The sequence below is a fragment of the Drosophila guanche genome, unplaced genomic scaffold (assembly GCF_900245975.1).
Source record: "Drosophila guanche unplaced genomic scaffold, DGUA_6, whole genome shotgun sequence".
Classification (NCBI taxonomy): domain Eukaryota; kingdom Metazoa; phylum Arthropoda; class Insecta; order Diptera; family Drosophilidae; genus Drosophila; species Drosophila guanche.
Genome location: NW_022995750.1, coordinates 752,501 through 777,062, shown reverse-complemented (window position 1 = coordinate 777,062; position 24,562 = coordinate 752,501). Strand labels below are relative to the sequence as shown.

General features: G+C 46.6%; 7 protein-coding genes across 31 annotated transcripts in view; 5 read left to right on the top strand and 2 right to left on the bottom strand.

The window, feature by feature from the left end:
• LOC117586131 (dystrophin) overlaps positions 1 to 5,475 on the top strand; it is a 155,982-nt gene extending 150,507 nt beyond the window's left edge. For 9 of the 23 annotated variants that reach the window (XM_034276000.1, XM_034275999.1, XM_034275996.1 and 6 more), the window contains 9 exons: positions 1,260 to 1,519; positions 1,605 to 1,805; positions 1,885 to 2,018; positions 2,083 to 2,441; positions 2,511 to 2,894; positions 2,959 to 3,079; positions 3,140 to 3,585; positions 3,644 to 3,941; positions 4,050 to 4,346. In XM_034276000.1, the coding sequence (XP_034131891.1) occupies positions 1,260 to 1,519; positions 1,605 to 1,805; positions 1,885 to 2,018; positions 2,083 to 2,441; positions 2,511 to 2,894; positions 2,959 to 3,079; positions 3,140 to 3,585; positions 3,644 to 3,941; positions 4,050 to 4,345 (2,499 nt within the window). In that variant the 3' untranslated portion in view covers position 4,346. Of the gene's footprint in view, positions 1 to 1,259; positions 1,520 to 1,604; positions 1,806 to 1,884; positions 2,019 to 2,082; positions 2,442 to 2,510; positions 2,895 to 2,958; positions 3,080 to 3,139; positions 3,586 to 3,643; positions 3,942 to 4,049; positions 4,347 to 4,513; positions 4,540 to 4,682 lie in introns of those variants that run through there. The other 14 variants (XM_034276004.1, XM_034276003.1, XM_034276006.1 and 11 more) reach the window with 6 other exon arrangements.
• Positions 5,476 to 7,615: 2,140 nt separating this feature from the next.
• LOC117586140 (cuticle protein 21) lies at positions 7,616 to 8,783 on the bottom strand. The gene is made up of 2 exons (XM_034276033.1): positions 8,634 to 8,783; positions 7,616 to 8,565 (listed from the first exon to the last, which is right to left on the bottom strand). The coding sequence occupies exons 1-2, from the start codon at positions 8,640 to 8,642 to the stop codon at positions 7,870 to 7,872; spliced, it is 705 nt and encodes a 234-aa protein (XP_034131924.1). The 5' UTR covers positions 8,643 to 8,783; the 3' UTR covers positions 7,616 to 7,869.
• Positions 8,784 to 10,357: 1,574 nt separating this feature from the next.
• LOC117586137 (organic cation transporter-like protein) lies at positions 10,358 to 14,648 on the top strand. Its single transcript, XM_034276029.1, has 6 exons — positions 10,358 to 10,529; positions 10,595 to 10,781; positions 10,853 to 11,111; positions 13,454 to 13,871; positions 13,926 to 14,432; positions 14,493 to 14,648. Exons 1-6 carry the CDS (start codon positions 10,387 to 10,389, stop codon positions 14,596 to 14,598), a joined length of 1,620 nt encoding a protein of 539 aa, XP_034131920.1. The 5' UTR covers positions 10,358 to 10,386; the 3' UTR covers positions 14,599 to 14,648.
• A 304-nt stretch (positions 14,649 to 14,952) lies between these two features.
• On the bottom strand, positions 14,953 to 15,894 carry LOC117586141. Its single transcript, XM_034276034.1, has 3 exons — positions 15,590 to 15,894; positions 15,444 to 15,525; positions 14,953 to 15,381 (listed from the first exon to the last, which is right to left on the bottom strand). The coding sequence occupies exons 1-3, from the start codon at positions 15,818 to 15,820 to the stop codon at positions 15,311 to 15,313; spliced, it is 384 nt and encodes a 127-aa protein (XP_034131925.1). The 5' UTR covers positions 15,821 to 15,894; the 3' UTR covers positions 14,953 to 15,310.
• Positions 15,895 to 16,047: 153 nt separating this feature from the next.
• Positions 16,048 to 18,773, top strand: LOC117586134 (organic cation transporter-like protein). Of its 3 annotated transcripts, XM_034276026.1 has the most exons (7): positions 16,048 to 16,298; positions 16,747 to 16,777; positions 16,814 to 16,980; positions 17,036 to 17,424; positions 17,476 to 17,881; positions 17,943 to 18,178; positions 18,239 to 18,773. In XM_034276026.1, exons 2-7 carry the CDS (start codon positions 16,769 to 16,771, stop codon positions 18,673 to 18,675), a joined length of 1,644 nt encoding a protein of 547 aa, XP_034131917.1. In that variant the 5' UTR covers positions 16,048 to 16,298; positions 16,747 to 16,768; the 3' UTR covers positions 18,676 to 18,773. The 3 variants fall into 3 exon arrangements, with proteins under 3 accessions (XP_034131917.1, XP_034131916.1, XP_034131918.1); XM_034276025.1 differs by having other exon boundaries at positions 16,747 to 16,980; XM_034276027.1 differs by lacking the exon at positions 16,048 to 16,298 and having other exon boundaries at positions 16,538 to 16,786; positions 16,828 to 16,980.
• Positions 18,774 to 19,097: 324 nt separating this feature from the next.
• Positions 19,098 to 21,105, top strand: LOC117586133 (organic cation transporter protein-like). The gene is made up of 6 exons (XM_034276024.1): positions 19,098 to 19,293; positions 19,353 to 19,515; positions 19,597 to 19,855; positions 19,917 to 20,328; positions 20,395 to 20,901; positions 20,961 to 21,105. The coding sequence occupies exons 1-6, from the start codon at positions 19,151 to 19,153 to the stop codon at positions 21,097 to 21,099; spliced, it is 1,623 nt and encodes a 540-aa protein (XP_034131915.1). The 5' UTR covers positions 19,098 to 19,150; the 3' UTR covers positions 21,100 to 21,105.
• Positions 21,106 to 22,166: 1,061 nt separating this feature from the next.
• Positions 22,167 to 24,520, top strand: LOC117586135 (organic cation transporter-like protein). The gene is made up of 5 exons (XM_034276028.1): positions 22,167 to 22,439; positions 22,498 to 22,946; positions 23,003 to 23,420; positions 23,486 to 23,992; positions 24,056 to 24,520. The coding sequence occupies exons 1-5, from the start codon at positions 22,297 to 22,299 to the stop codon at positions 24,174 to 24,176; spliced, it is 1,638 nt and encodes a 545-aa protein (XP_034131919.1). The 5' UTR covers positions 22,167 to 22,296; the 3' UTR covers positions 24,177 to 24,520.
• The last annotated feature ends 42 nt before the right edge of the window (positions 24,521 to 24,562 follow it).

Below are 24,562 nucleotides of genomic sequence, written 5' to 3'. Positions count from 1 at the left end.
AGTTTCTATATAAAATAACGATAGAGATAGAGCAAGCCAAAGAGGGGATGGAATTTCCAACTTGAATTCTACAAAAGTCCAATCAATCTGAGAAATCAAATGAAAATTCTTTGCTGAATTTGATGTGCCTTTAGTTTGTGCAGACATAGTTCCAGTGAATGTTTTGCTTTACAAAATATCTTCTACTCCTTTGGGAATTGAATCTTACCAAAAATCCTCCGCTAGACTTCAATTAATATTTGGGACATCTTTCAGCACACATTCTAGGACAAATCTTTTTAGTTTTCATCACAACCAGCAGCAGTGCAGCATAGTCCCACCATAACAATATAATTAGCTTTTGTCACTTGTTTATTATGACCAAAGACCTTACCCACATCCACCTCCCATAATACTGCTCCTGTGGCATCCTTTTGGCATTTTCTTTGCCTTTCCTTTGGTCGTGTGCATAATAAAACCTAATTTGCCAACGAGACAATGGCAGGGAAAGAAGCAAGCCAAGAAAATGCATTTCATTTGCATGCACACACACACACACACAAACACACACAGACTCGGACTGGTACTGAGGCTTTACCCCAAAGGGGATATTTGTACGTGGCTGGCAGCGAATTGTGTTGCCTACTTTTCCGGGAGGCACAACCGTATCCTTAGCCTGCTGCCGGCAGAACTTTAATTACGATTACGGAGCTTACACTTCTTGTGGGGGAGGGAGGCATCCTGTTGCTGCTGTAACGGCTTGTTATGGGCCCCGTCAAGGGGATTATAATGTTGGCCAGACGGGAGTTGGAGTTGTGTGAGCTCTAATGCAAAGAAGGAAGCAATTTACGGAGGAGGTGCAAAGGATACAGCGGCTGATCCACGCAACAAAGTGGCCGTTTGTCTAGGCGGATGGAAGGAATAGAAAGGGGAGGGAGAGGGAGAAAGATAAAATCTCTTTTCCAGCCATTATAAATATGTTTCTTGGTGGACTTCAAGCAGTTTTATGCTCGCAAATATTTATGCATTATTTGCAAAAGAAAACTAAACAAACTTCATTGAGAAAAAGTGCACAAACTACAGAAATATTATCCCAGAGAGTTAGTCAGAAAACTTTCCTAATTACTTTTCGCATTAAGTGTTTACTAAGCAAATGCCCAGTCTTGAGCCACAATCTGATTCCCTGTCAATACATTTATCCCGCAAATATCCCAATAAATCGCTCTCCCACTTATCCAACTGAACTGAACCCTTTTTGTGTGTTCTTCTTTCATCAACAGAAAATGCGTCAATTCCAGAAGATACTCGAGGATCTGAGCTCCCGTGTGGCATTGGCCGAGCAGACAAAGAACTCGTGGCTGGCGCCCGTGTCCGTCGGGGAGGCCAATGAGCAAATGCAGCAGCTGCAACGATTGCGTGACAAGATGACAACGGCCAGTGCCCTGCTGGACGATTGTAATGAGCAGCAATCCTTTTTCACAGCCAACCAAGTGCTAGTGCCCACGCCCTGTCTGTCCAAGTTAGAGGATTTGAATACACGGTGAGTTCTCCTGTCCCTGTCCCTGTCTTTTGTCCTCGTTCTCATTGAGGGTTTGTTTGTTGTTTGTTGTTTGTTGTCGTTGCAGCATGAAACTCCTGCAAATTGCCATGGATGAGCGCCAGAAGGTGCTCTGTGCCGCAGGGGCACAGCAGACGCACGAGAATGGGGACGATGGGCGTAATACATCGAACAGTGGCACCATTGGACCGCTGCCGAATCTGGGCCAAAGCGTTAAGCCACCCTGGGAGAGGGCAACAACGGCAGCCAATGTGCCTTACTACATCGAGTGAGTATTAGCAAGGGGGGTTGGGGGGCAGGCAGCGATTAGATTGAGTTACCCAAACGAAAACATTTCCCTTCGATAGCCACGAGCGTGAGACGACACACTGGGACCATCCGGACATGATTGAGCTAATGAAGGGTCTGGCGGATCTCAATGAGATACGGTTCTCCGCCTACAGGACAGCCATGAAGCTGCGCTCTGTGCAGAAGAGATTGGGTACGACTCAGGCATAGCATTCCCCATTGAAATCATCCACTAAAAGCTCTTGCGCCTCTTGCAGCTCTCGATAGGATTACAATGGCAACGGCCTGCGAGTCGTTCGATCGCCATGGACTGAGAGCGCAGAACGACAAGCTCATCGATATACCCGACATGACCACGGTGCTGCATTCGCTCTATGTGACAATCGATAAAATTGATTTGACGCTGATGCTGGACCTGGCCATCAATTGGATCCTCAATGTGTACGACTCGCAGCGCACCGGCCAGATACGTGTCCTCAGCTTCAAGGTGGGTCTGGTGCTGCTCTGCAAGGGGCATCTCGAGGAGAAATATCGCTACTTGTTCCGCCTCGTGGCAGACACCGAACGAAGAGCCGACCAACGAAGACTGGGACTGCTGCTGCACGATTGCATACAGGTAAGAGATGGAGGAGGATTCCACACCACAAAACAGTAGCTAAAAGTCCTTTGCTCTCCCTTTGGTAAGGTGCCTCGACAACTGGGCGAAGTGGCTGCCTTTGGGGGCTCCAACATCGAGCCCTCGGTGCGCTCGTGCCTCGAGCAGGCTGGCATCTCACAGGAGGCCATCGATGGCAATCAGGAGATCTCCATTGAGCTGCAGCACTTCCTCGGCTGGCTGCAGCACGAGCCACAGAGTCTGGTGTGGCTGCCCGTGCTGCATCGTCTGGCTGCCGCCGAGGCGGCCAAGCACCAGGCCAAGTGCAACATTTGCAAGGAGTATCCGATTGTGGGCTTCCGCTATCGCTGCCTCAAGTGCTTCAACTTTGACATGTGCCAAAAGTGTTTCTTCTTCGGTCGAAATGCCAAGAACCACAAGCTAACGCATCCAATGCACGAATACTGCACAACGGTGAGGCACACATCCATCGATCTATCAAGAATTTCTAATGCTTTATAATCACATCCCCCCACAGACCACTTCCACGGAGGATGTGCGCGACTTTACGCGCGCTTTAAAGAACAAATTCAAGAGTCGCAAATACTTTAAGAAGCATCCACGTGTGGGCTATCTGCCCGTACAGAGTGTGCTGGAAGGTAAGTTCAGAGAGGGAGCTGCCATCGAGAGATCAGTGTTAATCTGCCATCCCGTCTTAGGTGACGCCTTGGAGAGTCCCGCACCCAGTCCACAGCACACCACCCATCAGCTGCAGAGCGACATGCACACACGCCTCGAGATGTACGCCTCACGCCTTGCGCAGGTCGAGTACGGCGGCACGGGCTCCAATTCGACGCCGGATAGCGACGATGAGCATCAGCTGATAGCACAGTACTGCCAGGCGCTGCCTGGGACGAGCAACGGCAGCAGCAGTGCACCCAAGTCGCCCGTCCAGGTGATGGCTGCCATGGATGCCGAGCAGCGGGAGGAGCTGGAGGCCATCATACGGGACCTTGAAGAGGAGAATGCCAATCTGCAGGCGGAGTACCAGCAGCTGTGCACCAAGCAGCAGAGCGGCGGCACGCCCGATGATTCCAATGGCATGCAGCATTCCAGCAGCAGCAGCATGACGGGCCTGGGCGGCACTCAAGGCGAGCAGGGACAGGTGGGAAACAGAATGGACATCAATCTAGAACCCTTTAATAATGCCCTTTTCCCTGCAGGACATGATGGCCGAGGCTAAGCTCTTGCGCCAGCACAAGGGTCGCCTGGAGGCACGCATGCAAATCCTCGAGGAGCACAATCGACAGCTGGAGGCACAGCTGCAGCGCCTGCGACAGCTGCTGGATGAGCCCAATGGCGGCAGCAGTGCCACGAGCAGCGGCCTGCCCAGTGCCCCGGGCTCTGCGCTCAACTCGAAGCCGAACACCCTGCAAACCCGTTCGGTCACTGCCTCGCAGCTCAACACGGACTCGCCGGCCAAGATGAACCAGCAGAATGGACACTACGATCACAATTCAAGTGAGTTTTAATCTAGGTTCAAGTAGGATACGGATTAGGCCTAGGAGTGTCTCCCCTTTGACTGTGACTAACCTTTCGATTGCTACAATACTCGCACCCCACCCTCAGAGGGTATCATGCTGCCAGGACTACAGAATGATTTGCAACAGCATTTGGCGGCCAAGCATCATCAGCATCAGCTCAGTGGGGCACTAAATGCGTTGCACCAACAGCAACAACAACAGCAGCAGCAGCACACACAAAGAGGTGGCGCACTCGCTGGAAATGGTGGCATTGACATGTCCGGAGGATATTTGGGCGACGACGGACGTCCTCCGCCGCCACCGCACTCGAGTTTGATGCAACATCAGCAGCAGCAGCAACAGCAGCAGCAGCAGCACTTGAATGGTGCGGAAATTGCTTAGAGTTTTCGTTTTCGTTTTAGTTTTCTTTTTCCTAGAACTTTGTTTGATTGTTTGATGGTTGTCTTGTGATTGATGTTGTTGTTGTTGTGCCATTTGATTGATCTTCTAATCTGGATTTTATATATATTTCTCTTGCTTTCTTGCATTCTTATGCTCTCATTTGGTCAGATCTCACCTAAAAATGTTGAATGGAAATGAACACTCAGTGCCCGCCCGGTAATGACCCAGTAAATCCTGAGTGTTGTCTTTTTTATACTTTTCACAGCAGCAACAGGAAGTTCTTTGTAGATACAATTTACTCATGCCAGAATATGTTTTGTTTTTTTGGTCTGTGTAGAGAATGTCAGTGGCCTGGTGACCATCATAACCGAACAGGAAATGGAGAGCAGCAAGGATGAGGAGGAGGAGACTTCAAGCAGCAGCAACACCAACACCACCAGCACCACCACCACAAACACAACAACTGCAACAACGACGACGGAGAAGACCTGCGTGGAGCGGCAGAGCAAAAACCCCTTTGATACTTAACTGAAATCAAACCCCCCCACTATTTATACCAAGTACGAAGTGTGCATGCGATCGAGAATAGAGGTTAAAGGAACCCTTTTTAGTAGTTATAATGCAACAGAAATCTATATATAGTATACATACAATATTATATCGAGAGAAGCGAAGTATAAGTACGAATTAAACACTGATACATATTGAAAGCTGGAAATAATGCAGAAAAGATTAGGGTTAAAGCGATAAATATGCCTCCCTCCCCCCATAAAACTATATCCCCCCTCACATATTGTATATCTATAAAAAGTAAAAGAAGGAAAGGAGGAGGCAGGAGCAAACTATATCATAGCTGAAGCATTATCATAAATTGTTAAAGAAAGAATATCTAATTTCAAATTACCAATTTCCCAAGCTTATGAAATAAGCCTTTCGAAATTGTACACTCCAGCAATCAATCGAGTTTTATGCATAATTTGTAACTATTCCTATTCCTATTCCTATTTATTCAGCGAGTCGAGTTCTTGTGTATTATTTCACTTAATATTATTTAATATTAATTTCATATCTGTGCTAACTGAAAGAGTGTGCTGCAAAATGTTTTTGAATTAAAGAAACTTATTATTGAATCCGTTTTGATTTGTGTTTATTTTATTGATAGACCTATAGAATATACCTAAATCATATGCTGACACGAATACGATCACCAAATGGACCACCTTTTTCTATAACTAAACTCTAAACTCTAACAGAATCAAAAACCAAAACTAAATCATTCCAATTGCAAACTAGTCAAATTATGTACACAAGTAAAATATAAACCATAAATATGAACTATGAAGAACCGCTTTAAAGTTTCAACTAACATACCAATACCTTAAAAATACCACAAGAGAAGACAAGAAAATACCAACTAATCGAATTGAAAACACTCCTCCTTAGATGTCTATTCAAAAATATCGAAAAAAAATAACCACAACAAAGAGAGAGATAGAGAGTCGAGTTTTAACCCCAAAAATCAACATAAAATACTAAAACACTAAAACTAATAATAATAACATTTAGTTGATCTTCTCTTTGAAATATTAAACAATGTTTAGTTAACGAAATTAAGTACGAAAATATGGACAATATGAAACAGGATTTAGGAACGAAACGAAACGAAACGGAGCGAAACTTCTTCTTTTGACGTGTCTCATCATTTGGTTTCAACCATTCTCCAAACACTATAAAATCTAGAATGAATTTTATACGAAACGACACTAGATATACACAGAATAGATATTGTATCTTTGAAATGCAGCTAGTTAAATTTTCGAGTCCCACAAAGAAAACCAATCGTAATGGAGGGTCCTACCAATATAATCAATAATCAATAATCAATTACCAATTACCAATTACCAATCAAACTTTAATAAATGAAAACCCTCCGTTTCTAGTTATAAACAAATGAACCAAAACCCGTAAAAGAACAAAACTCTATGAATGCTATTAAACTATCTATCTAATCGAATCATTAGTGGAAGACATATCCCCCCATTAAAAAGTACATCAAATACTTGTAGATTAAAATACAATTTGTAGGAGTAAATCGTACGAATTTAAGAGTTGAGGAATATACATAGCCAAAATGCTGCCAGATGAAAAACATAAAACTGCTAATCATTTTTTGAAATACAATTTGTATTTAGTTGCCCCGGTGTTTTTTTTATACGACTAAAAGAACAAAATAAAAACAATATTAAAATGATATATCAGACAGAAGCAAGAGCAATTCAAGCATATCCCAAAATAGTCTTCAGTGGAATCGTCATCAAGTGGTTGTCTATGAAATAAAACAATTTATACGATATACGAATATATAGTTATGCATATTTAACCAAAAAAGAAAGGAAGGAGCGGAGCGGAGCGGAGCGCAGAGGAAGGGAAGCCAAACAATCAACGAACGATGAAAATTATGAATTATGAACAGTATATTGTGTGAGCTATATTAGCCGCTTATTTAACAAACAACATATATTAAAAATAGTAACTTACTCTAAGCAGAACACTAAATAATTAAAAAAAAAGAGAAACAAAATACTTAGCTAAATTGTGTCCAAATGCAAGTCCCTCCCGAAAGTCCCCCCCCCTAAAAAGAGCACAGCACTTTCCATGGTATGTATCTCAGCCTAAAGAACAACTCCCCTTAGTTGAAGTATCTTATCCTATGGATCTTAACCGATCTGCAAATCAATCAGATAGACAAAAGAGACGGCCCCACTCCCCCCCTATTCAGCGTGAGAGAGCTTGGCGACTAAATGCAATTTCCGTTGTTTCGAAATTAATTTAGTGGGTAGCAGGCTCAATATGACTCAATTGTACCTATCTTTTGATACCGTTTATTACAAAACTAAGGACTATAATCGTATTTAAATTGTATACCTAAAAAGTGGAGAGTGGCAGGGAGCAAGACCAAGACCACACTCCTCTCATGAAATATATTGTATCACATTTCAAAATCTGTTCTAGAAAACTATGCATAAAACATACCAAACAAAAATGGAATATTATGGATATTACATTTACCTTACCTACAATATATAAAGCATACAAATATGGTGACGTTTATATACACAACACATAATCGGAATAATTATACATACCATAAACCATAAAACATATATATATCATACCATATATACTACGGATATCATATAACATATACATATACATATATGAAAGGTACGAAACATCATCGGCGATACAATAAATAAAACACACATCAAATTGCGTTCAAGAAACAGGAAAGGGGTGAGTTTTATTGGATCTCTTGTTCAATTATTACTCTAGTTTTCTCTTAGCATCGATAGCTACTATCTTCTATATACATAGATCTAGATCTAGACAATCTACACCACCAAGAACACAGCAAGGAAGGGGCACAAAGGCACAAAGGCACAAAGGAGAGGCACAGCATTTGACACAGAGAGTTAAGAAAGAGTCGGAAAAGTCAGATCAGATCAGAACAGTCGCCTTCGCATTTAGTGATGATAGTAGGCATGGGGATCCACGGGTGCGGGTGCGGGGTAGTGTGCATATGGACTGTGTGCGAGGGCTGGGTAGGCAGGATGGAAGTGATGTGCTGGAGCAGCCACTGGAGCGGGTGCTGGGGCTGGAGCTGGAGCAGGACCATGGTGACTGTAAGCCAGGGGATAGGAGAGCAGTGGACCGGGACCCTTCGGCACTGGCGGCAGAGGCGGAGCTGGTGCAGGTCCTGGCAGATGAAGTGGTCCCGGTCCCGGTCCCGGTCCCGGCAGATGCAACGGCGCAGGGGCCGGCTTGTAGGCCAACGGCTCCTTGCGCACCACCGCATTAAAGCCATGATGTGGGTCCGCTGTGTAGTCCACTGTGCGCTTGGTACCGTCCGGATCCACCACGGAGTAGCTGCCCTTCACCACATCCCCATGGCGCGTCTCGTGTTGGCTCTTCAGATCTCCTGTGTACCCATCGTGGATGTCATAGCCAAAGGAGTACTTCGGATCGGGATCGTAGGGCTCCGGTGCGGGTGCGGGTGCGGGCTTGGGCGCCGCATATGGGCCAGGATGCGGGGCATAGCCGCCATACGGCAGCAGGGCGGGTCCAGGATGTCCGCCATAGTACGGACCAGGACCAGGACCTGGCCCAGGGCCAATGACACCAGCGTAGGCAATGCCGAGCACGACGCTCAGCAGGAATATCTGAGGGATAAACACAGAGGCGAAGAAGTTAGCGGGTAGTCGGGGTAATCCACAGTGCAGGATCCCACCTTTAGCATTACGTTCTGTCCGGAATCCTATTTCCAGCCACACACTCAACCGCAGGTTAACTCTCGGACGAAGAGAGCAGATGGCAAACGACTACGACGACGACGACGAACAATCGCTTTAGAAGAAGTAACCGAAACTGCAGACACTCGGCTGGCGTTCTGGCAATTTATAGTCAATCCACAAAAACTGGCGGGCAAATGTCGCCTGCTTCACATGGCGCAGACAGCAATAAACTAATTTAAGATCAAGAGAGACGCGAGACCTGGCCAACCAGAGACCCACGAACCTGAGACCCAAAGACCCACAGACCAAAGACTGTCATGCACATGGCGCAGACACACAGACAACACAGTCGAGGAGTCGCTGTTGTCGGTGTGGAGGTGGAGGTGGAGGTGCCACCACCTGGCACTGGCCTCACTGGCTGCACTGGCAAATCGTGTACCGTGCCGTGCCGTGCCGTGCATGGCCTGGTGTGGCTGACTTCAACTTTGGCGCAGCTAGAAAGGTTATTCTTCCGCTTTAAACCATTTAAAGGGACCTCACAGCCACTTGCCCTTTCACTTTTGTCTGCTTTTCCAGTTTCTCTGTTTTCCATTTCGATTTCGCTGCCCAACTTTGGACCTTAACTTTTCTGGCAATTATGTGAAAATTTATTTCGCTTAAGACAATTGAAATGTTAAATTATCTCTAGGACTTTTTGTCGTTTGTTTTTTTCTTGCTTCTTTTTTGGTGTAATTAGAGTGCCGCCAGCAGCACAGGCTTCGGGGGTGCCAGCAGCAGCAGCAGCAGCAGCAGCAGCTTTTGCATATGAAATGGCAGTCGTTGGCGCTGCGCGCAAGCGCAAAAGGTCAGACAGTCCGCAATTGAATTAAGAGTGTGCCCCGAGATAGACAGCGAGAGAGAGAGAGAGGCGGAGACAGAGAGAGACAGACAACGTTCAGGGGTCGGTTGGGGTTTGCCTAATAAAGCGAAAGGTCAACGTGCTGATGTCGGCACATTAGTGTGGCCAAAATAAAAACGATTCGCTAGCTAAGCAAATAATGTCATTAATAATACACTTTAATTGGGGGGTACAAGTGAGTATTGCAGCTGAAAAGAGGAGTACAAAAATGGCACAAAGACTATCTCGTAAGTGTCTTTTGGCTTTCTCTATCCATTACCCATTTTAATGTTTGAGAGTGTTTTCCATGTTCTACTCATAGCCATACCCTTTCCGCCAAGTGTCTGTGACAATTCCACGTTTATTTACCGATTTGTGCGCTTAATTTATGGCCGCAAATTTGTATCTGCGATCGGTTGGGGGTCCATTGACAGCTGCATGCATTGTTTTTCGCGGATTGCGGATTGTGGATTGTAGGTTCGCGACTAAAAGTAAAGCAGCGAATTAGAGTCGTGCCTGTGGCTGTGTGTCTTATGTTTGTAACTATTTTTAGCCTGAAGATCAAAGCAATTGATCAACAAGAATGTCAGGCTAGTGCAACATTGTCTTCACTAACAGATTAACAACAAATGCAGATATGTAGCGGAGAAACCGTTGAGGGAAATGTGTTTACGATCCACACAATGTCTCACTCTCCCGTCCCGTCCCGTCCCGTCCCAACCCATCCCACATGTGGGCTGGGGAGCAACTGTTTTTCGCACGTACCTTGCACGAAAATCGCCAGCAGAAGAACCAATTTGGTAGCTTCTTGAGAGCCCTTCACTCCAGTTGGGCCTTGCATTTGGCCAGTTTCGGTTCTAAACGTAGTCCCCATGGACTTTATTTCAATGCTGGACAAGTGCGGAAACTACGGGAAGTTTCAGGTGGTGATCCTCTTGCTCTATGGCTACACAAATATTCTCGGATCGCTGCACTATTTCTCGCAAACTCTCATCACCTTTACGCCCGAACATTGGTTAGTCGCACAGTCCAACTCGAAACCAAGGTGCAAAGTGTATTCATTGAGTCCCCTCTTTAAAGGTGTGCCCACGAAGATCTTGAGGGACTTGCTGTGGAGGAGCTGCGCTCGGTGTATGCGAACATCTCGCAGCCCTCCTGCACACTCCTCGAAGATGTCATCAATGGAACGGGCATTGCCGCGGCTCATGGCGTCTGCACCGAATGGATATTCATGCGGGAGAGTGGCTACGAGAGCATCACCACAGAGGTGACTAGTCTTTGAATGTGGATTGATCATCCCTCCAAGTCATCATCACCTGCCCTCCCTTTCACTTTTAGCTGAATTGGGTCTGTGACAAATCCCACCAGCCCGCCCTCGGCCAGTCCCTGTTCTTTCTGGGCTCTGTCGTGGGCACCACGACCTTTGGCTTCCTCTCGGATCACATTGGTCGCCTGCCCTCCCTGCTGCTGGCCACCCTGTGCGGGGCGGCGGGTGACTTTATGACATCCTTTGTCTACTCCTTGCCATGGTTTGCCGTTGCCAGATTTGTGTCGGGGCTCTCCACGGACACCATGTACTATCTAATGTACATCTTGGGTAAGTACGAACATTGGACTGCTCGTGAATCTGAGAATACGTGTCCTGTATTACGCAAGACTCGATAAAGTCGACGACTTTTGTGTTCGTTCATGTCGACTTGTATTAAAACCTGATCGGACGAGAAATGTCGGGAAAAAAAAACCTTGATACGCGAGCCTTTGAAAGAATTTAATCATATCTGCGACATTTTTCCAATCAGATTCGAATTGTCAATTTTTGTACATCAAAAGACATTTTTGTCAGAATTGTCCAGATTTTTTTAAGTGTACTTTCATGAAAATTACATAGCATACTTTCGGGGCGGATGGAGTAAATTCAAAAGTATCCCACATTTTATATAAAATTCGTAGCATGCTTTTGGGGCCGACCAGATCGAAGTTGCGCTACAATTGGATTGCGCACTTTTTGCACCGCATACTTTTATTTTACTCTTGAAGTTCGCGCAATTGTAAATTGTTCACTTTGTTGTTGTTGTAGCAGCTGTAATTTGTTGCCCAATAACAACAACAATGTTGTTGTACAAAAACTTTTAATTTGGAACACCAGGCGAACAGGAATCAGCAGAAAGTAACTGGGATTTTGTTGTTTCACTGAGAAAAAAGCTGACTGCTATGACACTCGACGCGAAATGAATAGATTGACTTTCACTGTGTGAAGGGCTGACTGCTATGAAACTGATCGCGAACTTTAAAAGTCTTTTAGCACCGACAATTGTAGTCCGATCAGGAGGTGGGACTTATCCACGTGATCGGACGAAGCTCGACGAATTTGCCGAGTTCTTATAAAGGACCAAGTATCAAGCTATAAATACTAATCTTTCTCTGCTATGTGTCCTCGTGATAGGACGAAAATCGTGAATTTTCTTGGATCCCTATAAAGGATCACAGATCAAGGATACTCTCCTCAGTGATAAATACCTACATTTCTCGAAAATTTCTCCCCCGATCTGGACGTGGTACGGGTCCACGTAACTGAACAACTATCGTCGACTTTATTGAGTATTTTTCAAGGATTAAGCATATTTTCCACAGTCAAATATACTAATCTAAACTAACTAACGTTATACGAGTCCTCTCAGTCGGCAGGACTTTCCCTATCGCTTTACATTCAGGAACTCCAGAATATTTGTTTTACCGCTTGAAAAGCGTAGTCTCTAGTTCGATCTAGTCGTGTCCCGCCGTTTCTTGTTCGGGGGAACATCCTTGATTGACGGAGCCCTTAAAACGGGTCAAGGATATTTTCCCACACATGTGTACTTAATTTGTATCGCTATTTCTAAGCCGATATAAGCTTGGCAGGCTTTTTTGTAGTCGCCAGTCTGTGCACCCTGGATTGTTGTCAAGGATATTTAATTATTAAGGATATTTTCTTATTTTTTATTTTCTTTGCTGTTTCATGTCACATCTGCTCCTATGATGCCTTCTCGTAGTAATGTAAACATCCCTGATTTAATAGAGTCCTTTCAAGTTACAAAATTGAATTTTTTCTTACTTTCATACGGTCGTAATACATCCATTACCTTTCCCTTTTTATACCCGGTACTCGAAGAGTAAATAGCGCATATTGTATTTGTGGGGAATAACGGTATGTAACGCACAGAAGGAAACGTTTCCGACCCCATAAAGTATATATATTCTTGATCAGCATCAATAGCCGAGTCGATAGAGCCATGTCTGTCTGTCTGTCTGTCCGTCTGTCCGTTTTGTTTGGCGGCTAGTTGTCAGAGACTATAAGAGCTGGAGCCACCAAATTTTGGCTCCAGACTGCTGTATGCTCACACTGAAACCAGTGTATTTCAAAAATGAGCCACGCCCCCTTCCGCCCCCGCAAAAGGGCGAAAACCTCCCAAATCTACAATCAGATCACCAAATTGGGATCCGATCGGATCATTATTATAGCCACAATGGAGAAATTAATTCCCAGTGGCTAAACCCACCCTGTCCCGCAGCTTTTGTTGCTCTTTTTACATTCTCTCATTCACACTCTGCTTCTGCTTCACTCGGCCCCTGCCTCTGCCCTCCCCCCCCCCCACTATATTTGTTTTTTTTGTTTGTGTGCGGGCGCTGACTCTGCCTCTGCCTCTGCCGCGAGTCTGCAGTGTGTGGGTCTAGGGAAGGGTGTGAAAAGTGTTGTAGGTGTAGATGACAGATGAAGAAAAAATTTAAAATTAGACAAATAACCGCTAAGGTGCAGATGTAGTCCTGAGTGCCGGGTATAAAAGTTGTGACGCGTAAAAAGCGTCTCACACGTCCCTTCTCGTTGCAATTCTGTTTTCATTCCTGATTTATAAGAACTGCGTGGTAGTTACTATAATCCTCAACTTATCCGCACTTTTCTAGTGTTTGAGTACCTGAGTCCCAAAAGTCGCACCTTCGGCCTGAACATCATTCTCGCTGTCTTCTACTGCTTTGGCCTGATGACATCTCCCTGGGCCGCCATCTGGATTGGTAACTGGCGTCGCTACCTCTGGCTAGCCTCGCTGCCCGCTCTGGGAGTCCTCGTGTATCCGCAGCTCATCTGCGAGAGCGCCCAGTGGCTGCTCACGAAGAAGAAGTACGACGAGGCGGTGGCCTGCCTCAAGCGAGTGGCCAAATTCAATGGCAGACAGGTGGAGGACTCTGTTTTCGATGAGTTCGTGAAGCACTACCGCGAGAAGACAAGCGAGGAGGAGAAAGTGAACAGCCAAGAGGACACTTTTCTGGGCATGTTTAGGACTCCGCGTCTTCGTCGGTTCACGTTGACGTTGCTGCTGAAGTCGTCAGTATATCAGTATTTATCACCAAGAATCTTTTAAAGAATTCCGTTTTGCAGGGTCATAATCACGCTCTCCTGTGATGTAATCAACCGAAACATGGAGGGCCTGGGCACGTCCCCCTTCAAGCTGTTTTCCTTAACTTCGATTGCCTATCTGCCGGCCGGCGTGGCCATCCTGCTGCTGCAGAACAAGATCGGACGTAGAGGCATGGCCTGTGCTGCGCTCTTTGGGGGTGGCATCATCACCACGACGACGGGCTTCCTCATAGCCTTTCTCGATCCACAGCAGCATACCGTCCTGCTGGCCATCATGGTGGCCCTGGGTCGCTTCGGTGCCACCGTCTCCTACGATGCTGAGATCCAGTACGCGGCAGAGATCATCCCCACGAGCGTGCGGGGCAGAGCCCTCTCCAACATCCATGTGGCGGGCCTGGCCTCCAGCTCCCTGGCTTTCTATGTGATTTACTTATCGCAGTACTACAAACCTCTGCCATCGATCTTCATCAGCATTCTGATGTTCTTTGGGGCTGGCTTATGCCTCACCCTGCCAGAGACCTTGGATAAGTGTGTACTTCCAGGAATATTTTTTAATAAGTCGTACAATAATTCCCTTTTCAACTGCAGGAAACTGCCCGAAAACCTAGCAGATGGCGAGAGTTTTGCGTTGGATGAAAGTTTCCTGCACTTTCCCTGTTTTCACCGCAAACAAAATACCGAACAAAATGCCTAAAATATATGACTGAACGATGAGTTGTGGCTTTTTAATATTTATAATTGAGACTAAAGTGGCAGGGGTGCTCCAACTGCGTTGCATATATTATATTATAGGCGTATTATTATAATCCGATAACTGCTGATTGCATTCATGATTACACTCATTTTCACAGCCAAAAGTTTGCCATATATTTTCCATCTGCTGTGACGTCACAACCGAAGCTGTTGCCATAATAATAATACAACAAAAGATAGGGGAACGGTAGGTAGGGGTAGGGCTGGTAGTCCGTCAACAAATTGCATCGCATGCTGGAAATCGGCGAACCCAAAAATCTATATTTATCTCCTCCTGAGTTTTTCTGAGTTTTGATTTCTACTACCCCTCAATAGAGGAGTTTATACAAAATATATTTGGAGACACAAGACACAAATTAGGAAACAGATTTCCTTTTTGGATTTTTCATCAGAAGATGTCTATACCAGAGATATGTCCACCCTTCGTCAGTTCAATCACCTGCATTGCCGAATAGACTAAAATCCTAAAGTTCCATGCTCCAAAAAATATCGATATTACTTTCCACTTGTCACAAAACACATTTTGATCAATTTTGTGAGACTGTTAATTGTTTCTAAACGTATACTAAGATCGGGAGAGATGACTTGTCCTTCTTCAATCACACAGATAATTTGGGGTTTAGGGTTTGAATTTCCATCAAGTGTTCCATGATCTAGCTGTCGCTAGACTCCCAGTTGGATTTGTAGTATCTAATCCCCCTGATCAGGCAAAAACACTGCAAAACTGGTGGCACAGGCAGGAAGGAATGTAATCAATACAGAAATCAAAGAACAACCTCCTGTTACCTGGTATAACGATAGTGAAGAGCAGCGCAAAGGGACAAAAAATGCTCAGAATAAGGCCCACCAAGAGCATGTTGCTGTTCATCTGCAGAAACAACAAACAAATTAGCGAATTAATCAATCTACTCACTCTACTGGCAACCACTCACCCTCGATATGCCAAACAGGATCAATATCCCACTCAGTATGTGCAGGATCGAGGCAACAAACAGGACACAACAATACAAGAACCAGGCTATGTCGGGATCGTGGATGCTAAGTCCTTTCGGCGATTGGCGTTTGCTTATGCAGATGATGGAAATGAGTAGGCAAGTCGGGCCGAGGACCAGGTTCCATCCACCCAAAAACACGGAGATAGCTCTATCACTCTTAGAACACATTTTTGGGGTAAGTTCCGAAAATGGTAGAAACAAAATCTGACTACCGAAACTGCCAACGAAAAGATTACTACGATCGTTGAAGGGAGAGCATCCTCCATTCGATACATTCTCTCTGCTGTACGTATAGCAGAGCCCCCACATGCTTTTGTTTGGCTACATTTGATTCGGATTCTGAATCGAGACGAGACGAGACGAGACGAGACGAGAGCATCTCAAATCCAACTCTACTTTCGTTCCGTGCGGTTGACATTGCAATTCCGCGGCACACAACACTCGCAATTAACGACACTGAACGAGCAGCGGTCACTGACTGGAATTATTCCCTTATTTTCTATACCTCTATAAAGAGACATTCAGGTGCAGCAAGTGCAGAGACCCAAAAGTCTGTTTCTTATCGCAAAATATTGAGCCATTTAGCTGGCGGCAGCTTTAGTGATTAGAAGCGGAGGCTGTCAGTCGAAAGCTACGGCTCGCATGTGTAAGTTGCAGTCCGGAGAGTGTAATCAAAACAAAAAACCCAAAAAAGAAAACAACACAAGTGATTATAAGTGTAATTGAATTATTCAAAGCCATGAATTCGGGATGATAATTGCTGTTTACCTTGTGTCATTTGTGTCCAGCAATAAGCCGCAACAATAAATAGAAAATAATATAGTTGGAGTTGCATCAAATGGAGTTACGTACGTTGCATAATGAGCTATAAAATCGTCCGTTCTGTGCCCTCAAACCGCATCTGTTTTCCATTTCTCTGATGAAATGTTTCAGCTGTCAAACATCATTTATCCAAATTGTTTCTGAGCTCAAACTGAATCAAGGGGGAAGCTCAGTCGCCTGGCTTTCCTCTGCGCATCTACTAATTGCCTTTAGTAATTAAAAACGCAAAAGATGAGCAGAGATTCAGTGCATTTCTTTTCATTTCCTCTCAGCGTGAGCTCGAGGGCAGAGTGAATGCAAGTGGTGCGAGTGGTGCGAGTGGTGCGAGTGGTGCGAGTGGTGCGAGTGCAAAGGAACACAATGCTGGAGGTCGATAAAATTCTGGAGAAATGCGGCGACTGCAATCGGTTGCAGCTGCTGATGCTGCTGCTCTTCTGCCTTATCAATATGCTGTCTGCCCTGCACTACTACTCCCAGACGATCATCAGTTTTGTGCCCAAATATTGGTAATCCAAGTACACTTCCTGCATGACTCAGAACTGATATTGATCATACGCTTAGGTGCGCGGACGGGCTGCCAGCTGGCGGCCAGTCACCGAGTGAATCAAGCTGCTATGGAAATGGATCCCTCACCACTTGCCACAGCTACGACTACGAGTTGTTTATGGGCTACGAGAGCTTCACCTCGGACATGAATTGGATCTGCGCGGACGCCTGGAAGCTGACACTTGGCCAGTCCATGTTCTTTGTGGGCTCCGTCGTGGGCACCCTGGTGCTGGGCTTCCTCGCGGACGTGGTCGGACGTCTGCCCATTCTCGTGCTGGCCAATATGATTGCCATGGTCGGGAATCTACTCACCATTTGGGGCACCAGTCTCCCGCTCTTTTGTGTGTTTCGTTTGGTCTCTGGCTTTGCCACGGACAGCAACTTTGTGATGATGTACATACTGGGTGAGTGCTGGCAGGACCTCTATGTAATCCCCTGCTAAATGAGTCCTTTAGTTATGGAGTACATGCGTCCCACCCTGCGCACAGTGGGGCTCAGCCTGTGCATTGGTTTCTTCTATTGCCTCGGATCCATGGCTGCTCCCTGGATTGCTGTGTTGATGCGCAGCTGGCAGGGCTTCCTCCTGGCCACCTCGCTGCCCTTTCTGCTGGTGCCGTTCTTCTATCTCATTGTGCCCGAGAGCATTCAGTGGCTGATCTCCAAGCAAAAGTACGACCGAGCCGTTGTCTGCCTGAAGCGCGTGGCCAAGATCAATGGGCGGCAGGTGGATGAGAACAGCTTCGAGGAGTTCATCGAGGAGTGCAAATTCAGTCAGCAGCACACCAAAGCCAGTCCCAATCTGTTGGATCTCTTCAAGACGCCACGTTTGCGGAGGAACACGCTCATTTTGTTCTTTAAATCGTGAGTAGCTTTAGTCACAACTGATTTTTGTTTTGATTACTCTTTGGGTTCGTCCATTTAGCATGGTCATTACCCTCTGCTATGATGCTGTTTCCCGCAACGTTCAAGGCCTTGGCATTTCGCCATTTCTGATGTTCTCGCTGAGCGCCACAACAATTCTGCCCGCCTGTCTGCTGATCATCGCCCTGCAAGATCGCATCGGACGCAAGGCCATGGCATCCATATCGCTGCTCCTCAGTGGCATTTTCATCTCGGTCACTGGTGGCATACTCTTTGCTGCCCCAGCCACAGATAAGAGTGAGTGCAGCTCCACCAATGCCGGATGTATTCTTGAACATTCCTTCTTTCTGCTTGCAGCCACCACTCTCCTCGTCAGCCTCTCAGTTGTGGGTCGCTTTGGGGTCACGGTGGCTTACAATTCCGGAGCTCAATATGCCACGGAGCTGATTCCCACATGTGTGCGTGGCCAGGGCGTGGCTGCGGTGCATGTGGCAGGCTACGCCTTTACCTTCTTCAGCGCCTTTATACTTTACACCCGCAGCATCTTCTCGCCCCTGCCGGAGCTCATTCTGGGACTGATCTCCCTCCTCGGCGCCTGTCTGTGTCTGCTGCTGCCAGAGACGCTTCATCGCACGCTGCCCACATCCCTGGAGGATGGCGAGAACTTTGGCAAGAATGATCGCTGGTTCTCCTTTAGCTTCACGGAGCAACGCACACAATCGGCCACCACCTTGGCCTCGGGACACAACACCAAGAACTATTCGAATTCCACGGACTCTGCGGCTTACTTTTGATTCGTTTTTAAGATGGGATTCAAGCATTAGAACCTTAGAACCATCTTTAAAAGATCTCCCACCCTCAATTGAATAAACATAAAGATAGTCACACAGTCTGGGATGGGTTTTCCTTTATCTAGATTCGCGTGACCATTGTTTGGACAGATCAAGCTCCGGCACATGGCATGCCCCTGTTTCTATTTGCTCAACAGCTCGGATTTCGGTAGTTACTCGACTATAAAACCATAAAACAAACACCTTTAAAGATAGGCAGCTCCTTAGGCATACTCTCCACTGGGCAAACAAAGACGTCTGCTGAGAAATCTCTCTCGCTCTCAAACACTTTCTTCCGAAAGATAAAGATGCCTCGGCGATCCGTTTGCAGTGTCTATATATCAGCAACGAGTCGCACGATATATATCTAGCAACTTGGATGCCCAGTGGGGGCATCAGTCGTTGGCCAGCGATCGCCGCTGCAGCTCTACCATCAACCATGGATGTCGAACGTGTCCTGGAGAAGTGCGGGAACTTTGGCCGCTATCAGATTATGCTGCTAGGACTTTATGGATACACGAATATAGTGTCCTCGCTGCATTACTTCTCACAGACAATCATCAGTTTTACTCCTGATCACAGGTAAGCTGGATCGCTTGATCATGTGTCGATCCTCTCATCCATTTGCACTCTCTGTCCAGATGCTCTCTGCCCGTTGAAGAGTTCTCGGAGAATGCCACTTCGCTGTTGGATTCCTGCAGCTACATCCAATGGGACGACACTGATCTTTCCACGCAACGGGAAACCAAATGCCATTCGTGGCATTTCGACAAAGAAAGCGGCTACGAGAGCATCACCACAGAGGTTTGTTATCCCCAAAAGTAGAAGACACTTTCTGCAGCTCCCACTGACACTCGCCTCCACAATTGTGTTGCTCCCAAACAGCTCGAGTGGGTCTGCGATGATGCCTACAAGCTGGCCGTGGGTCAATCCTTCTTCTTTGTCGGCTCCGTGCTGGGCACAATCTTCTTTGGCTATCTGGCGGATCGCATCGGACGACTGCCGGCCTGTGTCATAACCACGCTGACGGGTGCTCTTGGCGACTTTCTCACATCCTTTGTGACATCTTTGCCTTGGTTTTCCGCTACTCGTTTTGTGTCCGGCCTCTCCACGGATACCCAATACGTGTTGATGTATATTTTGGGTAAGTATTTGGTGGACAACTCCTGCCGGAATCCATCTCTAAAGGGCCCTCTTCGTTGCAGTCTTTGAGTACCTCAGTCCGAAGCATCGCACCTTTGGCCTAAACATCATCCTCGCTGTCTTCTACTGCTTCGGGCTTATGATCTCCCCCTGGATGGCTATTTGGCTGGGCAATTGGCGCACGTATCTGTGGGCTGCCTCCCTACCTGCCTTGGGTGTGCTCGTGTATCCTTTTTGCCTGTTTGAGAGCGTCGAGTGGCTGCTGACCAAGCACAAGTTCGACCGGGCTGTCCACTGCCTGAAACGCATTGCCAAATTCAATGGCCGGCAGGTGGAGGACTCGGTTTTCGATGAGTTTGTCAAGCACTACAAGGAGAAGAAGAACCGCGTGGAGACGACATCCTCGGATACGTTTATGGGAATGCTAAGGACACCGCGATTGAGAAAGTTTACCATCATTTTGTTCCTCAAATCGTGAGTGGATCGGGATCTCTACTCTCTTGGCCGTGGTTATCTTACCTCTTTGCTCTCTTCCCTTAGAATGATCATCACGGTGGCCTTTGACATACTGAGTCGCAATGTGGAGGGTGTGGGCACCTCTCCCTTCCTGCTCTTCTCCTACACTGGCTTCTGCTACCTCCCCGCCGGCCTCACCATCATCTTCTTCCAGAACATCATCGGCCGCAAGGGCATGGCCTGTGCCTCGCTCTTTGTGGGCGCCATCATCACAGCGGCCACGGGCTATCTCGTGGCGACCCTCGATCCCTCGGAGTATGCTCTGATCCTGGCGTTCATGGTGGGACTGGGACGGTATGGGGCTGTCGTGGCCTACGACGCGGAGGCTCAGTATGCGGCAGAGATCATCCCAACGAGCGTGCGGGGGCGCGGTGTGGCCAATATCCATGTGGTGGGCTATGCCTTTGGCTTCTTCAGCTCGTACGTCATCTTCCTGGGCACCATTTTCAAGCCACTGCCATCGCTGTTCATCAGTGTGTTGCTCTTCATTGGAGCTGCACTGTGCCTGACGCTGCCAGAGACGCTGCACAAGTGAGTTTGGCACCCAAGGATCTACTTTCTCTATTTGCTACATCCATATTTTTCTTTAGAACCCTACCACAGACACTCCAGGAGGGTGAACTCTTTGCCAAGGATGAGAAATGGTATTTCTTTCCCTGCTTTCAGCGAAGAGAAAGCCGTAACAAAACCGAATCTCAGTTGGAGGCTGCCAATGTCACAACCAAATAGTTCTAAGAAATAACTGAAATAAACAAAAAATATATATAAATAAATATTTACTTTTGAATTGAAGACTTTAAGGAGATTTCATCATGCAAACTAAAGATCTGCTGGTTTTTGTTTGTAGGAAAACGACAGGCTGAATGCACTTTTCTGCAAGAGATTTTCTGATACAATAAAAACTAATCCCAAAGCCCAGACAGTCTGCCTGTAAAACGTTTATTCGCACCCTTAAGATAATAGATAAAACAGATCTTAAGGCCTGTCTGCTTTGGGGCTTAGATTTAACTGAGTATCACGCCGCTGGTTCCGGAACTTTTATGGTCACGCCTTCTACGTTCAGATAAATGAACTCTGTTGGATCTTTTCGAGAGGCTTCTCTGTCGCATTTTGTAATCTATACTATATATAATCTATATCTTTCTATGTAGATCCGCTATATCCAATAAAGATGACAGGCGACAAACAAAAGAATTCTTTGCATTCCTAATCCCCCCAAAAAACAACAAATGACGCTGAGGCGTGACTTACAGCATGGCAGCGGGCACGGAGCCACTGAACCAGCAGCTAAATCTATTATAAATCTAAGACAAAGTCACCAGCAGAACAAAATTTGCAAGGGGGGGGCAGTTGGCCAAGTGAAATGCCTGATAAGCGGGGGCCATCACACGACACAAAAGACGCAAAAGAAGCGAGCGGCTCCAAAAGAGGCAGTCAAGCCCAAGGGTTATGGGAATGAATGAATGAATGAATGAATAAAACACTCAATTAATGTTGTTAACATTACACAAATATATCTCGAATAACCTGTAAAGATCTCTTATAGATCCTCCATTCATTGGTGGCTGTTTTCGTTCACCTTTCTGAAGTTAGAGGCTGGAGTGTTAGAGACTCGCGAGTCGCTTAATCTCTGAATAAACATCACACACCCCAAACAGCAGCCGCAGCATCAGCAACAGCTACCAGATAGCTGGCAATCTCTAGTAGCTGTTACTAATTACACATCCTAATCAGAAGCGTACGCTTTATACTAAGTATAAAAGGCTCTGGTTTGTGGAAGCCAAGCGTCAAAATACTGCTCACCCCGAGACAGAATGTAGCTGCCTCACAGACAGAATCTCTCTGCTGCATTCGAATCCCTTCCCAGAAGCCTCAGTGTTTTGTGTTTTAATTCCAAGTGAACTTCCAGTTAGCAAAAGTGCAAGAATGGATTTCGATCGTGTGCTGGAAAAGTGCGGGAACTTTGGTAGATTTCAATTTGTAATACTCATCCTCTATGGCTATACGAATATTCTCAGTTCCCTGCATTATTTCTCGCAAACTTTGATTACCTTTACGCCAGAGCATTGGTAAGTCCCGCCAGACAATCCCTCTCCTTGGACCTACCTGAATCTCTCCTCTCCCCAGGTGCTCCCATGATGATCTGATGGGCCTCAGTGCCGAGGATCTGCGCTCTGTCTACTCCAATGTCTCCCATTCCTCGTGCACTCCACTCCAAGGCGTAATCAATGGCACTGGCATACCCTTGGACTCCGCGGAGCTCTGCCAGGACTGGATCTTTGAGCGTGAAAGTGGCTACGAGAGTCTCACCACGGAGCTGAAGTGGGTCTGCGACAAGTCGCACCAGCCGGCAGTGGGTCAATCCTTCTTCTTTCTGGGCTCTGTCGTGGGCACCATTACTTTTGGCTTTCTCTCGGATCACATTGGACGCCTGCCAGCCATGCTGATGGCCACTCTGTCCGGTGCCACAGGTGACTTTATGACCTCCTTTGTGCACACCCTGCCGTGGTTTGCCTTCTCCAGATTTGTGTCTGGTTTATCCACGGACACAATGTACTATCTGATGTACATTTTGGGTAAGACCGCAGACCGAGCTTTATCCATCCCTTAATTCATGTTTGTCTTCCTGCAGTCTTTGAGTACTTGAGCCCCAAGCGCCGTACCTTCGGCCTGAACATCATTCTCGCTGTCTTCTACTGCTTTGGCCTGATGACATCTCCCTGGGCCGCCATCTGGATTGGTAACTGGCGTCGCTACCTCTGGCTAGCCTCGCTGCCCGCTCTGGGAGTCCTCGTGTATCCGCTGCTCATCTGCGAGAGCGCCCAGTGGCTGCTCACGAAGAAGAAGTACGACGAGGCGGTGGCCTGCCTCAAGCGAGTGGCCAAATTCAATGGCAGACAGGTGGAGGACTCTGTTTTCGCTGAGTTCGTGAAGCACTACCGCGAGAAGATGAATCAACAGACGCAAGTAAACAAACAGAGGGACACGTTCTTGGGCATGTTCAGAACTCCACGACTTCGTCGGTTTACCCTAACTTTGTTGCTGAAGTCGTAAGTGATTCGAGAAGCTAACATAGTTCAAGTTCTCACCATATTTCATGTGGCTCTCCGCTTAGTGTCATCATTACCCTCTCGTACGATGTAATCAACCGCAACATGGAGGGTCTGGGCACATCTCCCTTCAAGCTGTTCTCCCTGACATCCAGCGTGTACCTCCCAGCGGGCTTTGCCATCCTACTGCTGCAGAACCGCATCGGCCGCAAGGGTATGGCCTGCGGAGCGCTCTTTGTGGGTGGCATCATCACTGCCGTCACGGGCTTCCTCATTGCCTTCCTCGATCCCAAGGAGAATGCCATTCTGCTAGCCTGCATGGTGGCTCTGGGACGCTTTGGCAGCACCGTTTCCTACGATGCGGAGATCCAGTATGCGGCAGAGATCATTCCCACCAGCGTGCGCGGTCAGGCTGTGTCCAATATTCATGTGGTTGGACTGGCCTCCAGCTCGCTGGCATTCTATGTGATCTATCTGGCGCAGTACTACAAGCCACTGCCATCGATTTTCATTAGCTGCTTGATGTTCTTTGGCGCCGCTTTATGCCTGTCTCTGCCCGAAACGCTGCACAAGTAAGTCCGAATGGTGGAGATCCTTTGGCACTGTCGAATAATCCTCTCTTTTTGCTCTGCTAGAAAACTCCCCGAAAGCCTGGCCGATGGTGAGGTATTTGCCATGAACGAGAGCTGCTTTTACTTTCCCTGCTTCTACAAGCGCCGCAATGGCCTCAGAAAGCACGCGGATCCGCAAGTCTGAACCCTAGAGAACACCCCTCCTCCAACTGATTGAAACTGAATGAAACTGATAACTGAATGAAACTGATAATCTGATGATAAACGAATAACCTGATGATGAGCCCAGCATAATTGTTGGGTTTCGCCCGTAACTGAATGGTCTGATAGGTAGTATTACTCATGTGAAGAATGCATAGTAATAGTAAACCAAAACCGTTGTTTAGAATGCACTCTTAAATGTATCTTATATAACTATCCCAAATATTGTGTACCCCAAAACAGAACTGCTTAATCTATCCATTTTCTTCATGTTTTCTATAATATACAAATACCATATTAAATAAAATATCTACTATATAACCTGAATGTATTCTGATCTTTGATTTTCATCGCATATAGCATCGCATT